General features: G+C 36.3%; 1 protein-coding gene across 1 annotated transcript in view; it reads right to left on the bottom strand.

Annotated features, from left to right (window-relative positions):
* ASZ1 (ankyrin repeat, SAM and basic leucine zipper domain containing 1) overlaps positions 1–12,906 on the bottom strand; it is a 75,769-nt gene extending 62,863 nt beyond the window's left edge. The window contains exons 1-4 of the mRNA XM_010831222.1: positions 12,789–12,906; positions 12,282–12,381; positions 2,271–2,393; positions 347–458 (exon numbers count right to left, since the gene is read on the bottom strand). Coding sequence (XP_010829524.1) covers positions 347–458; positions 2,271–2,393; positions 12,282–12,381; positions 12,789–12,893 — 440 coding nt within the window. The 5' untranslated portion in view covers positions 12,894–12,906. The remainder of the gene's footprint in view (positions 1–346; positions 459–2,270; positions 2,394–12,281; positions 12,382–12,788) is intronic.
* Between the last annotated feature and the right edge of the window lie 1,903 nt (positions 12,907–14,809).

The raw sequence follows: 14,809 nt of genomic DNA on the forward strand, positions 1-14,809 counted from the left end.
TTTTACTATTATAGCTCAATTATCATATTCTTTTGAGTGTGTAATTCAAAGGAAAGTGATACAGTTAATAATTGTCTTTCTTCCGCTCACTTCAACTTCTTAGGACATTCTTCTAAAATTAAAATATGAAAGACTACTTTTGATGATATAACTGTCCTTTGACACACTTATACAATTGCAATCATGACCTTATGACCTATTTTCATTCATCAGTTATATGGCCAAGTAAACACACATTGGTTATGATTTTTAAAAAATCATGCTGTCAAATGTTTAACAAAGAAAAGACTAATAATCAAAGAAAAGTACATCTTCATCATTTTTGAACAAACAGTAAGATTCTTACCTACAAGCGACATTTGGATCAGCATTTCTTGAAAGTAGTAGCTCTATACACTTCAAGATCTTTTCCTCTGAGCCACGAGCAGAACATGCAGTAATCAAAACAGTTTGCTTATCTATAATGAAAGGAAAAGTGAGGAAAACCCCACACACATCAGAAATTGTAACTAGCTGACTTCTTTTATCATTCACAACATTCTAAATATTTATTGCATTCTTAAACTTCTGTAACTCATTCCCAAATCTCTTGTTCTTAATAGGTAATTTTGTATTCCTTCACCTAAAAATGAGATGAGTGATGAACAATTTCCAAAGTATATTTACAATTCACTTATTAATTTCCTTTCCCTATTCTCATTTCTTTAAGAGGATAGGAAAGTGGTTCAGAGCATGGGCTCTGTGCAGATTTACCACCTGGAACTGAACAGTTTTTGCTTGATTAAAATTTGCCTTGAACACATGGATAAAAAACAATGATTGATATTCTCTGATTTCACTTCTTTTCTTCTCACTCATTTAACAACTCACTGATATCTGGCTCACGCCCAAACCCTCCTACTGAAGATGTCCTAACTGCTACACCTATTGGTTTCTTTTTAGTCCTTGTGTACTTGATCTCTCTCAGCTCATCCCATTTCCTAAAACTCTTCTTCCGTTGCCTCCTATGGCATCAGTGGAGATCAGGGTTAATTAAAAGACAAAAAATAATTCTCAAGTAAGAACTGGGGAACTTAAACTAAGTCATGCCAGCCATGGTTTATATTTGTGGTTCATTATTGACCAAACATAGAAATCTAGATTCTGGTCCCAGTTCTGTCACTGATAAACTATGACTCCAGTGATATCTTAGTCTCTTAGTAGATTTAACTTACAGTTGAGAAGCTAATGTCTGCCCTCTACCTGAGTGGGCCTGTGAGATACACAAAATAATTTATGAAGACATGCTGGGCAAAAAATGTTTTATAACTGTAAGGTATTCTCTGTTTACAAAAAGCAAAGAAAGAAAACTACTGATCAATTTTTTGGGCAGAACATTTTACAGTTTCAAAAATTTAAGTATAGCTTTCATTTAGTGATATTTTAAATGACATAATAAAAAGAAAAACCTACCACAGCAACAGATTAAACAGAGAACTATTGCTAAGACATGAAATTATATAAAATATATATATGAGAAAACAGAATAGAAATGATCTTACAAATATCAAATGCAGTACAAAGTTAATATGAAAACTATATCTGAATTAAAAAGTAAATCTGTCTATTGTAAACATGTAAAAATAGTTATTCAATATAATTAAATAGGATTTGCACATATACTCTTATTCAAAGCAATAATAAATAGAAATTATTTAATAACAAAGAAATGGACTTAATAATTATCTTTTAAACAATTTTTAAATGATATAACTCAGAATTGAGTTGTAAATTCAAAAGACTGATTTTCAAGCAATTTTCCACTAAATTACCAGTTTTTCAATGTTTTCTCTCACTGTTTTACCATAAAAATAACCAAAACTCTCTAGCACAGATTTTAAAGGTACATATTAATAACATAATCAGTTATAATGGTAATATAAATGGAATCCACCTCTTTGGAAGGGTTTTTCAAAATATCTATGGTTTCTAATTTGGTTTTCTGTTTATGTAACTAACAGGAAGATATTTTTTAAAAACTCCTTTAAGTTTCTTTCACTTTGCATAATAGTTGCTTGGGGATCAAGAAAATCACAGTAAAAATAATCAGTTACCTCATTTTACCCTTATTATGATTTTTTAAGAGCCAAATTTTAATTTGAAGTGAATATATGAAAATAGAGCATGGAAAAAGTATATATCACTACCCCAAAGAGAATGTAATTTGGTTTCTAAATAGAGAAGTATACAAAGTAAATGTTCCCATATTTTAAATATTTAAAACATCTTACCCTTATCAAAGCTTGCATTAGCACCTCTGTCCAGAAGGACCCGAACCAGTTCTACATTGGAAACACTAGCAGCATACATAAGGGAAGTCCAACCATACTGAAAGCTGGTATCTACACTGATGCCTGTTAACACAAAAACAAGCTTTTAAAAGTCCTTCACCAAAACAAACAAATCCATGTCACATTAATATGTTAAAAGCACTGCACACAGTGACATACACCATGTACTTCACAATGGAAGGGCATTTCTTGGTAGTAACGGCTTAAGAAAAATAGAAAATAATTTTATATGTGAATCAGTCATGTCCGACTCTTAGCAACCCCATGGACGGTAGCCTACCAGGCTCCTCCGTCCATGGGATTCTCCAGGCAAGAGTACTAGAGTGGGTTGCCATTGCCTTCTCCAATAATAAAATAGCTAACTTCACTTTCGTGATAGTTCACTTCCATGTCACTATATTTCAAGAGACTGGATCTGTCAGATATATTTTTCATATATTTGTTTTTCAGCTGCTCAGTGGTTTCTGACTCTTTGCAACCCCATAGACTGTAGCCTGCCAGGCTCCACTGTCCGTGGGATTTTCCAGGAAAGAATATGGAGTGAGTTGCCATTTCCTTCTGCAGGGGATCTTCCTGACCAGAGATTGAACCCACGTCTCCCACATCTCCTGCATTAGTGGGTGGATTCTTTACCACTGAGCTACCAGGAAGGCTTTTTTTCATACAATATGTTATCTATATTAGGACAGGTTTTTACATACTACCTTTTCCTTTCTAGGGCAGTTGGGAAGTTTCACAGATGTAAAAATGTCTTTTTAGTTAGAATATTATCACACATGTCTATGGTGGCAAATATCAAAAATACTCCTTATTAAAACTCTCTTAACTTCCTTCTGAATGCAGAATTTAACCATGGGTTACTGGCCAAATATGAGGCTAAAAAGGTAGGTTAGGGTTTGATTATGAAAGCTCTGTTAAGAAATGTAGACTGTACTTTGTGATTCAGAGACTTACATTATTACAATTGTATTATAAGAAGACAATTTAGGTACCACTGCTGAGAGTGGGATAGGAGGCAGGGAGACCTGGTAATGAGGTTTCAAGTCCAAGCAAAAGTCAGAGCAAGGGCAGTTGAGAAAGAGAAGGAATACAAAAGGATAGTTCAAAGGCACGGTTAGTGGAATGTAAAGTTACTTTGAGGAAGAGAAGTGTTAAAAAAGAATAAATAGACAATATCAGATTCTTTGCTTGAAACTTTTGAGGAAGGGGTACGTTTTTTCGGCTGGGGTTGCTCAGAGGATGGGACACGAGTCTAGTGCTGTCAGAAGCCTTTTGTCCATCTAACTGGAGAACCTATCATAAGTGGAAACAACACAGAAAGAAGCAGAGCTAAGAGGTCAAAAGACTCTTGAGAAGGCCCAAGAACAGAATTTAAACTATGGAGCAGAACTTTTCACAGATCAAGCCCTGAGTCTTTGGAGTAGAAGCACTGACTCCACGACCCTAGACTACCAGAGAACTAACTCCATGGAGTATCAAATAGTGAGAACTCACACAAAGGAAACTATTTGAATACAACAGCTGGCATCACCCAACCACCCTGTGTAGGACACCTCATCCAAACAAAAATACAAACCCAATCATCAGCAAACCCGATTACCACCTAACTCATCCATGGCCATCAGAGGAAAAACAAACAAAAAAACTCAGCACAAATCTCACCCTATACAAGCTTACACAAACCACTGGACCGACCTTAGGAGGGCAGAAAACAAAAGGAAGAAAGAATTCAGCCTTGAAGCCTGGGAAAAGGAGACCTCAAACATAGTAAGTTAAAAAAAAACAATGAAAAGACAGAGAAATATTACACAAATGAAGGAACAAACTATAAACACATAAGTCCAAATAAATGAAGAGGAAATAGGCAAACTATCTGAAAAAGAATTCAGAATGATGATAGTAAAGATGGTCAAAAACCTTGAAAACATAATGGAGAAAATGCAAGAATCAATTAACAAAGACCTAGAAGAATTAAAGAATAAACATACAGAGACAAAAAACACAATTACAGAAATTAAAAATACCCTAAAAGGAATGAATAGCAGAATATCTGAAGTAGAAGAACGAATCAGTGAGCTGGAAGATAAAGTGGTGGAAATAACTTCTGAAGAGCAGAATAAAGTAAAAACAATGAAAAAAAGTGAGGACCTATGGGACGATATCAAACGCACCAACATTTGAATTATGGGGGCCCAGAAGAAGAAAAGAAAAATAAAGGGTATGAGAAAAATTTTGAAGAGATTATAGTCGAAAATGTCCCCAACATGGAAAAGGAAATAATCAAGTTCAAAAGGCACAAAGTCCCATACAGGATAAACCCAAGGAGAAACATGCAAGACACATACTAATCAAATTAACAGAGATTAAGCACAAAGAAAGAATATTAAAAGCAGCAAGGGAAAAGCAAAAAGTAACATACAAGGGAAACACCATACATTTAACAACTGATCTTTCAGCAGAAACTCTGCAGGCCAGAAGGGAATGGCAGGATATATTTAAAGTACTGAGAGGGAAAAATCTACAACCAAGATTACTGTACCTGGCAAGGATCTCATTCAAAATTGATTGAGAAATAAAAAGCTTTTCAGACCAGCAAAACTTAAGAGAATTCAGTACCACCAAACCAGCTTTACAACAAATGTTAAAGGGACTTATATAGTCGCAACCCACTCCAGTATTCCTGCCTGGAGAATCCCAGGGATGGGGGAGTCTGGTGGGCTGCCGTCTATGGGTCACACAGAGTCAGACACGACTGAAGCGACTTAGCAGCATATAGTCAAGAAAAACAAGAGAGGAAAAAGATATACAAAATCAACCCCAAACAATTAAAGAAAATGGCAATAGGAACATATATATCAATAATTACTTTAAATGTAAATGGATTAATGCTCCAACCAAAAGACACAGACTGGCTGAATAGATACAAAAACAAGACCTATATATATGCTGTCTACAAGAAACCCACTTCAGACCTCAAGACACATATAGACTGAAAGTGAGAGGACAGAAAAATATATTCCATACAAATGGGAGGCAAAAGAAAGCTGGAGTAGCAATCCTCATACCAGACAAAATAGACCTTAAAATAAAGAATACTACAAGACATAAGGAAGGACATTGCCTAATGATTAAGGGATCAATCCAAGAGGCAGACATAACAATTGTAAATACCTATGCACCCATCATAGGAGCACCTCAATACATAAGACAAACACTAACAGACATAAAAGGAGAAACTGACAGTAACACAATAATAGTAGGAGACTTAAACACCCCACTCACACCAATGGACAGATCATCAAAACAGAAAATTAATAAGGAAATGCAAGTCTTAAATGATACATTAGATGAGCTGGATCTCATTGATATCTCAGGACATTCTATCCAAAAGCAGAAGAATACACCTTCTTTTCAAGTGCACATAGAACATTCTCCAGGATAGACCACATCTTGGGTCACAAATCAAACCTCAGTAAATTTAAGAAAATTTGAATCATATCAAACATCTTCTCCAACCGTAACGCTATGAAACTAGATATTAATTACAAGAAAAAAACTGTAAGAAACATAAACACATGGAGATTAAACAAGACATTTCTAAATAACCAACAGGTTACTGAAGAAATAAAAAGGGAAATAAAAAAATTTCTCAAAACAAATAACAATGAAAACACGACAACTCAAAACCTATGGGATGCAGCAAAAGCAGTTCTAAGAAGTTTAAAGTAATACAATCCTACCTCAAGAAACAAACAAACAAAAAAACCCGTCAAATAGACAACCTAACTTTGCACCTAAAACAACTAGAAAAAGAAGAAAAAAAGACCCCCAAAATTAGTAGAAAGAAATAAATCATAAAGATCCAAGCAGAAATAAATGAAAAAGAAATGAAAGAAACAATAGTAAAGATTAATAAAACCAAAAGCTGGTTCTTTGAAACGATAAACCAAATTGACAAACCTTTAGCCAGACTCATCAAGAAAAAGAGAGAGAAGAATCAAACCAACAAAATTAGAAATGAAAAAGGAGAGGTTACAACAGATAATGCAGAAATACAAAGGATTATAGGAGAGTATTATGAACAAGTATAAGGCAATAAAATGCATAACCTGGAAGAAATGGACAGATTCTTAGAAAAGTTCAATCTTCCAAGACTGAACCAGGAAGAAATAGAAATTATGAACAACCCAATTACAAGCACTGAAATTGAAGTGTGATAAAAAATCTTCCAAAAATCAAAAGCCCAGGAGCAGATGGCTTCACAAGAGAATTCGACCAAACACTTAGAGAAGTGCTAATGCCTATCCTTCTAAAATTCTTTCAAAAAATTGCAGAGGAAGGAACACTTCCAAACTCATTCTATGAGGCCACCATCACCCTGATACCAAAAACAGACAAAGACAACACAAAAATAGAAAACTACAGGCCAATATCACTGATGAATACAGATGCAAAACTCCTCAACAAAATTTTAGCAAATAGAATTCAGCAACACATCGAAAAGCTCATACACCATGATCAAGCTGGGTTTATTCCAGCGATGCAAGGATTCTTCAATATATGCAAATCAATCAATGTGATACACCATATTAACAAGCTGAAAGATAAAAATCATATAATAATCTCAACAGATGCAGAAAAAGCCTTTGACAAAATTCAGCACCCATTTATGATTAAAACGCTTAAAAAAATGGGCACAAAAGGAACCTACCTCAACATAGTAAAGGCCATATATGATGAGCCTACAGCAAACATTCTCAATGATGAAAAACTGAAAGCATTCCCCCTAAGATCAGGTACAAGACAAGGGTATCCACTTTCATCACTATTATTCAACATAGTTCTGGAAGTCCTAGCTATAGCCATCAGAGAAGAAAAAGAAATAAAAGGAATCCAAATCAGAAAAGAAGTAAAGCTCTCACTGTTTGAAGATGACATGATACTGTACATTGAAAACCCTAAAGATAATATGAGAAAATTACTAGAGCTAATCAGTGAACTTAGCAAAGTTGCAGGATACAAAATCAATACACAGAAATCACTTCTATTTATATATACTAACAATGAAAAATCAGAAAGAGAAATTAAGAATCAATCCCATTCACCACTGCAACAAAAAGAATAAAATATCTAGGAATAAACTTACCTAAGGAGACAAAAGAACTGTACACAGAAAATTATAAGACACTACTGAAAGAAATCAAAGATGACATAAATAGATGGAAAGATTTTCCACATTCCTGGGTAGGAAGAATCAATATTGTGAAAATGACTATACTATTAAATACAATCTACAGATTCAACATGATCCCTATCAAATTACCAATGACATTTTTCACAGAACTAGAACAAAAAATTTCACAATTCATATGGAAACACAAAAGACCCCGAATAGCCAAAGCAGTCTTGAGAAAGAAAAATGGAGCTGGAGGAATCAGCCTTCCTGACATCAGATTATACTACAAAGCTACAGTCATCAAGACAGAATGGTACTGGCACAAAAACAGAAATATAGACCAATGGAACAAGATAGAAAGCCCCAAAATAAACCCAGGCACCTATGACTACCTTATTTTTGACAAAGGAGACAAGAGTATACAATGGGGCAAAGACAGCCTCTTCAATAAATGGTGCTGGGAAAACTGGACAGCTACATGTAAAAGAATGAAATTAGAACACCTCCTAACACCATACACAAAGATAAACTCAAAATGGATTAAAGACCTAAATGTAAGATCAGAAACTATAAAACTCTTAGAGGACAACATAGGCAGAACACTTGATGACATAAATTAAAGAAAGATCCTCTATGACTCACCTCCTAGAGTAATGGAAATAAAAACAAAAGTAAACACGTGGGACCTGATTAAACTTAAAAACTTTTGCACAGCAAAGGAAACTATAAACAAGGTGAAAAGACAACTCTTTGAATGGGAGAAAATAATAGTAAATGAAACAACTGACAAAGGATTAATTTCCAAAATATACATCAGCTCATACAACTCAATGCCAGAGAAACAAACAACCCAATCAAAAAGTGGGAAAAAGACTTAAACAGACATTCCTGCAAAGAAGACATACAGATGGCTTACAAACACATGAAAAGATGCTCAGTGTCTCTCACTATTAGAGAAACGCAAATCAAAACTACAATGAGGTATCACCTCACACAGGTCAGAATGGCCATCATCAAAAAGTCTACAAACAATAAATTCTGGAGAGGATGTGGAGAAAAGGGAATGCTCTTGCACTGTTGGTCAGAATGTAAAGTGATACAGTCACTACAGAAGACGGTATGGAGATTCCTTAAAAAACTAGGAATAAAATCACCATATAACCAACCCATCCCACTCCTAGGCATATACCCTGAGGAAACCAAAATTGAAAAAGACACATGTATTCCATTTTTCATTGCAGCACTATTTACAATAGCTAGAACATGGAAGCAGCCTAGATGTCCATCGACAGATGAATGGATAAAAAAGTTGTAGTTAATACACACAATGGAATATTACTCAGCCATAAAAAGGGACACATTTGAGTCAGTTCTAATGAAGTAGATGAACCTAGAACCTATTATACAGAGTGAAGTAAGTCAGAAAGACGATAAATATCATATTCTAACACATATATACAGAATATAGAAAAATGGTACTTTAGAATTTATTTACAGGGCACCAGTGGAGAAAGACATAGAGGATAAGACTTATGGGCATGGGGAGAGGGGAGGAGAGGGTGAGATGCATGAAAAGAGTAACATGGAAACTTATATTACCATATATAAAATAGATAGCCAACGGGAATTTGCTGTATGGCTCAGGAAACTCAAACAGGTGCTCTGTATCAACCTAGGGGGGTGGGATGTGGAGAGATGGGAGGGGGATTCAAAAGGGAGAGGATATATGTATACCTATGACTGATTCATGTTGAGATTTGACAAAAAACAAAATTCTATAAAGCAATTATCTTCAATTAAAAAATAAGCTAATTAAAAAAACATTAAAACCTTGGATACAGCTCATAATATGAAGGTTAATGCCTTAATGAAATATTAAAATTGCATCAGGAATACTGTTCTGGCATTAAAAATAAACAATGACATAAGAAAAAGAAAATAACTATCAAGTTTGCTTTGGACAAATGAATGAAACAATAAGCTAGAGTAAGAAGAAGCACAGATGAGATATCAGGCCTGAGAAGTAGGATAAAGTTTTAGATAGCCACCATCCAGAGTGAGACAGGAAGAGATGGATAATAACTGTTAAGAAAGGATGAGAGAGAGCCAGATGCCCTTAAAACCCTCAAATCAATCATTAATGGTACAAATCCGTGAAGTCATCTAATTTTCCCCAATAGCACTGATTGGTTTAGTCACATAAAAAAACTGGTGAACTAATCTAGGTTTGGATCTAAGACTAGGGAGGAGCATAGAAGATATGACACAAAGACAAAGTTATAATGAGGCAGTGAACATAACCCATTAAATTTATGTAAAGCCTTTGCTATATGAAGAGATCAATATTTAAATGCTGAACTCTCTCTTGAACCTAAGAAATACCTGCTAATTTTAAGAAAAGAAAGAAAATAGAACATCTTTGTATTTCAAAGAAGGAAAACTTGCATATGAAAAATCACTGAATACAGCCTTCCCTTAATACCTTATATTTGACAGGTTTTATAGTCTGGCTATAAAGTATTTCATCTGCAAAAGGTCATATCACTGAAGGAAAGCAAACTTGTTAGGGAGGACTCACTTTATTTCTCTGAAGACTCAGTATTTTTCTGTAGGAACACTAAGGTGCTGAAAGATTATTTGTCAAATTCCCAGTTGTTTAATTGATATAAGGTACATGATAATTCCCTGGAGAAAACATCAGAAAACTAAGTATTCTATAAACAATATACTGCTGTCCCAACTTGTCTTCTCTAACAAATTTTTCTCTTTAAACTGCTGCAACTGAAAGCATATGAATAAGATCAGAGAAAATTATTCTTTCCTTATTGATATTACTGCTCAAACTGTGACAGCAAAATTAAAAAGGAAAAGATGTGAAGATAAAGATAAGCAAATGTGGCATTTTAGTATAAAAATTCTTAGTAATCATCACCCCTAAACTCAAAAAAGTAAATTATTAAACACATGATGTTCTAAGCATAAATGCAAAAAGATAAGTTTAAAAGAACTGACAAGATATTTTTATATAGCTAAAAAAAAAAAACGATTCAAAATAACACTATATTGTTTGTGGATATATACACATATGGTAAATGTATAAAGACATGCATAGGAATAAAAAATATCAACTATAGGACAATACTAATTTCCAGGAGGAGAAAGGTAAGTCTCCATACATTTTTGAGTGTCCAAAATACTTAATAATTTAAAGAGAACTGAAAATGTTAGTGCATAGCAGAAAAGCAAAAACCAGAGGTATTGTTGGACTACTAAAAATGGCTGACTCAAAAGGAGCTTTCATTTTTTTATTAAGATTTCCAACTAGTACGGAAATATGTATGACTTTGGCAAAAAATTAAAAATATTTTTCAAGTGTTAAATGATGACCTCTGGGAGGAAATCAGGAGATACTAAAATAGGAGTTACACGTTAAAGTGAGACTTCAAGGATAGTGGGGGTTAAAGTGGGGACAAAGGTGTTTTTCTACTTAAACCTATTTGTTATTGGTTTGTTAGAAGGAACTTAAAATTTTTTGTAATTAAAGACAAATTTTAGAAGGTTGACACAATACTTTACCAGAAGGCTCTTTTCAAGTCCTTTCAAGAGACTCCATCACTTCACTGTATCTAGTCCCACTACCCAAGACAAGCTCTCTTTTCTAAAAGAAATTTCTGCCTATTCCATCCCATCCAACATTATGCACACTCCTGCATGTATTCATATTCTAGTATTAGACCTCTTTCAATTATTCAAATTTTATTTAATTCTTTACCTATGAACTCAAGCTCAAGTTCCATTGTCCATAAAGTCACACAATCCTTACTTGTTACAACAGTTAATATTTATATAATGCCTATATGTTCTAAGACTTGAATATATTCTCTCATTTTAATCTCTCCTCCCCCCAAAATAAAAACCCTTTGATCCAATGCATCTTGCTTTTGAAAATGGGGACACTGAAGCTTAGAAGTTTTCCTAACTTGGTCAGGATTACAGAGCCAAGTAGCAGGCTAGTAATCAAACCCAGAACTGTACTGTTTCCCAAATGATTCACTTTCCATTAAACCATGCATCTCTAGCATAGAAGAAAAACATTTTGCTATATACAATTTTGTGTGGGAATGTTTTGTATTTACAAGCAGACAGTGGATGCTTATTACTCCTTTGATTAATTTCAGTCAATATCAACAATTCACACTTCCATGTCAAGGTAATTTAAAAAAATATTTAGCAAACAGAAAAACGTCATGGGACCCAAGACATAATTATGATGTTTTATAAAGAAACAGATGCTCTGGAGGTTTAAAATGACTTTCCCAAAGAAGCACACTGAACAGGCCATAGGTGGGAAAAGGTATCCAGATACATTCCTCCTTTGTTTTCATTCACACACTGACACAACCAGCACATGCAAAGACTATAACTAAAATGTACATAACTGGGAACAACTCTTGAGAAACTCACAATCAAAATTATAGTCAGATAAATGTTGAGAAAAGTGAGTCAAGATTATCAAAGCACGGCAGGATTAGTCAGAGTAGACCTTTCGAAGGAAGTGGAAGAACTGATGGAAGGTAATCAGTAGCATTCCAAATTTGTATCAGAGGAAAAAATAAGGCAGAGAGAACTCAGAGTCAAGTAAGATATGCAGGACACTTGATATGAGTAACATTCACTGTGCTTCCATTATAAAACCAACTCATATCTTTTAAAACACGGAATCCCTGTGCATTGAAACAACTGTGCGAGGTTTGAAACCATCCCTTGACTCTCACCAGAATCTAGGAGCTCCTCGACCAATGAAATATTGCCTGTGGTCAAAGCCTTCTTAAATGTTTCCTGCCTTTCTTCAACTGGTAACGGTCCTTTTAATTTCTAAGAACACAGAAAATTAAAAAAAAAAAAAATTCTTGTTATACATATTTTCATTCCCACCGCATTGGGAAACAATAATGATTGGTTTTAGGTACATCATTTTAGGGATTGAGCGGGGGGAGGCAAAATACAAAATTTGTGTCTAATTCATAACTAAAAAGGAATCTTTAAAGGGAATGGGTAATGAGGGGTTCAAACCCAGAAGAGCCATATTGACAACCTAAAAAGGCGTATATGATGGAAAACACAGTAAGGAAATGAGAGGGAAACTGCGAGTTTGTCTGGAGTCCAAAAGCCTGTATTCACGCTGGAAAAAAAACTTAGGGAAACACAGGCAAGGAAGTAAGACGTTTCATGGCCAGGGAAGGCCGATCCAGGTGCGGCCAAGACAAGGCCTCCTTTGCTACCTGAGCTTTCCGGTCGAGATACCCAATCTCCCAGCCGTCATCCTCACTGTCACTACTCTCGCCTCCACCGGCCACTGCTAGACCGCGTAGGGGGCCCGCCGCCATACCACCGGGCCCTCTCCGCACGGCACTGGAAGGCTGCCTGTCCACTGGTTCCATCTGCGCCTGCGCACTGGGGAGTGCGTAAGCCTGCGCGGGAAAGGCTGTGCGGGCAGGCGCGACGCGCCAGCGTTGGGGCTTTGGACCCTCCAGCGCAGGCGCGTGAGCGCGCGCTGCGGCCCTGAGCTCGTTCTGCCAGTCATAAAACCCTCGGTAGAGGAAAACTGGCCAGCGTGACAGGCCAGGCAGACCTGACCTTGTGGCCAGTGTTGCCGATACTTTTCGGGGGGCGGGAGTCTTATCTTTCTTTCTTTTTAGGGTATTTGCCTGATGAAGTCCTTACAGTTTAAAAACTAGCCCCACTTGTGGCAGGAGCAGAATGGGGTTTAAATGTCACGAAAAGTAGGCTTTTGCTCCCATTCCCGTCACCCGTCCCCCCCTGACAAATCCGCTGTCAAATGTGCGTCCCTTGGCCAGTGCTGTTGGCCAGAATATTTCCTCAAGGAGCATCACCTACACATTCAAGTAGCGAGCAGATGAATGGGAGCCGATAAAGGAATCAGAAGAATTCTTCCTTTGAATTTCTTGTGATCGCGGATATCATCGTAAATTTAGAAACTTCAGGACATCAGAACACTTTCACAGATAAGAAATATAGAACCCTGAAAGGAAATGATCAAGGAAGGGGAAAGTCAAAAGAGTGGATCAGATGAGCGGGGAAGAAGAAATGATTTAAACTTTCGGAAGGTAAGCGGTACAAACAACTTCAGGTGAAAGCAGCCAAACTCACTTTTCTGCATCTACTCTAATTTCTAGATGAAATATTCGTAACACAGTGATTATTTTTGCAAAAATAGACCTATCAATGAAAAGGGCACATGCCTGTACCCAAAGAAAATTTTAAAAGAATGTAGCCATGCACCAGGGCTTCTTTGGTTTCTCAGCTGGTAAAGAATCTGCCCGCAGTGCGGGAGACCTGGGTTCGATTCCTTCAGGGTTGGGAAGATCCCCTGAGGACGGCATGGCAAGCCACTCCAGTATTGGAGTGGGAGAACCTCCATGGACAAAGGAGCCTGAGGGGCTACAGTCCCTGGGGTCGCAAAGTATCTGACAAGACTGAGCAGCTAAGCACAGCACAGCCATGCACCACTCTTAGGAAGTGTTAACAATACATGTGTATTTTTCGTTAGGGAGTCTTTGGTGTAAGATTTTGAAATTATTTCAGAGATTTTCACAGATAAGTATTTTTAAGTACTGTGGTTATTTGGGGACAAGATCAGTCTTTCTAAATGAATTCATTCCATAAATGTTCCGGATCATTGAGCACAGTCAGGCATAACTAAGTTTGGGGGGACATCAAAGACAAACCAAGCTGCCTCATGGAACTCACATTCTATGAAGAAAGACAGTAAACAAGCAGGACGGTTGCAGATTGTAAATGAGTCAAAGAAGTAAACAAGCGCTCAGTTTCTGAAATCAAGTTACCTGGGTTGTTTCCCAGCCAAGTCACTACCGGGAGCTCTGTGCTCCTGGGCAATTACTTAGCCTCTTTCTTCTGTCAATTCTCTTATCTGTAAAATGGGAATTATGATAGTACTCATCATATAGGGTTGTTTGGAGGATTAAATAAAGTAATGAGCTTGGAATAGAGTCAGGCTCAATGTAAGAGATTAATAAATCTTAGCTACTATTGTTTTTATTATTTTAGATGGAGTAGTTGACCGGAGCTAACCATAAGAATCGGGAGAGGAGAGCTTTCTTGGTGGAGGAGATGACTAGTACAAAGTCCCTAAGGCAGGAAAAGTTGGGACCCAGGCCTGGACTAGGACGGGGCAGTTGAAGGCTCTGGGAAGCAAAATTTAAGACACTCACTCTCAGGGGTCTGTAAGTTCTTCTGTTTTGCACTCTAGGTGTCTCACTCA

Source organism: Bison bison, unplaced genomic scaffold (assembly GCF_000754665.1).
Source record: "Bison bison bison isolate TAMUID 2011002044 unplaced genomic scaffold, Bison_UMD1.0 scf7180017864525, whole genome shotgun sequence".
Classification (NCBI taxonomy): domain Eukaryota; kingdom Metazoa; phylum Chordata; class Mammalia; order Artiodactyla; family Bovidae; genus Bison; species Bison bison.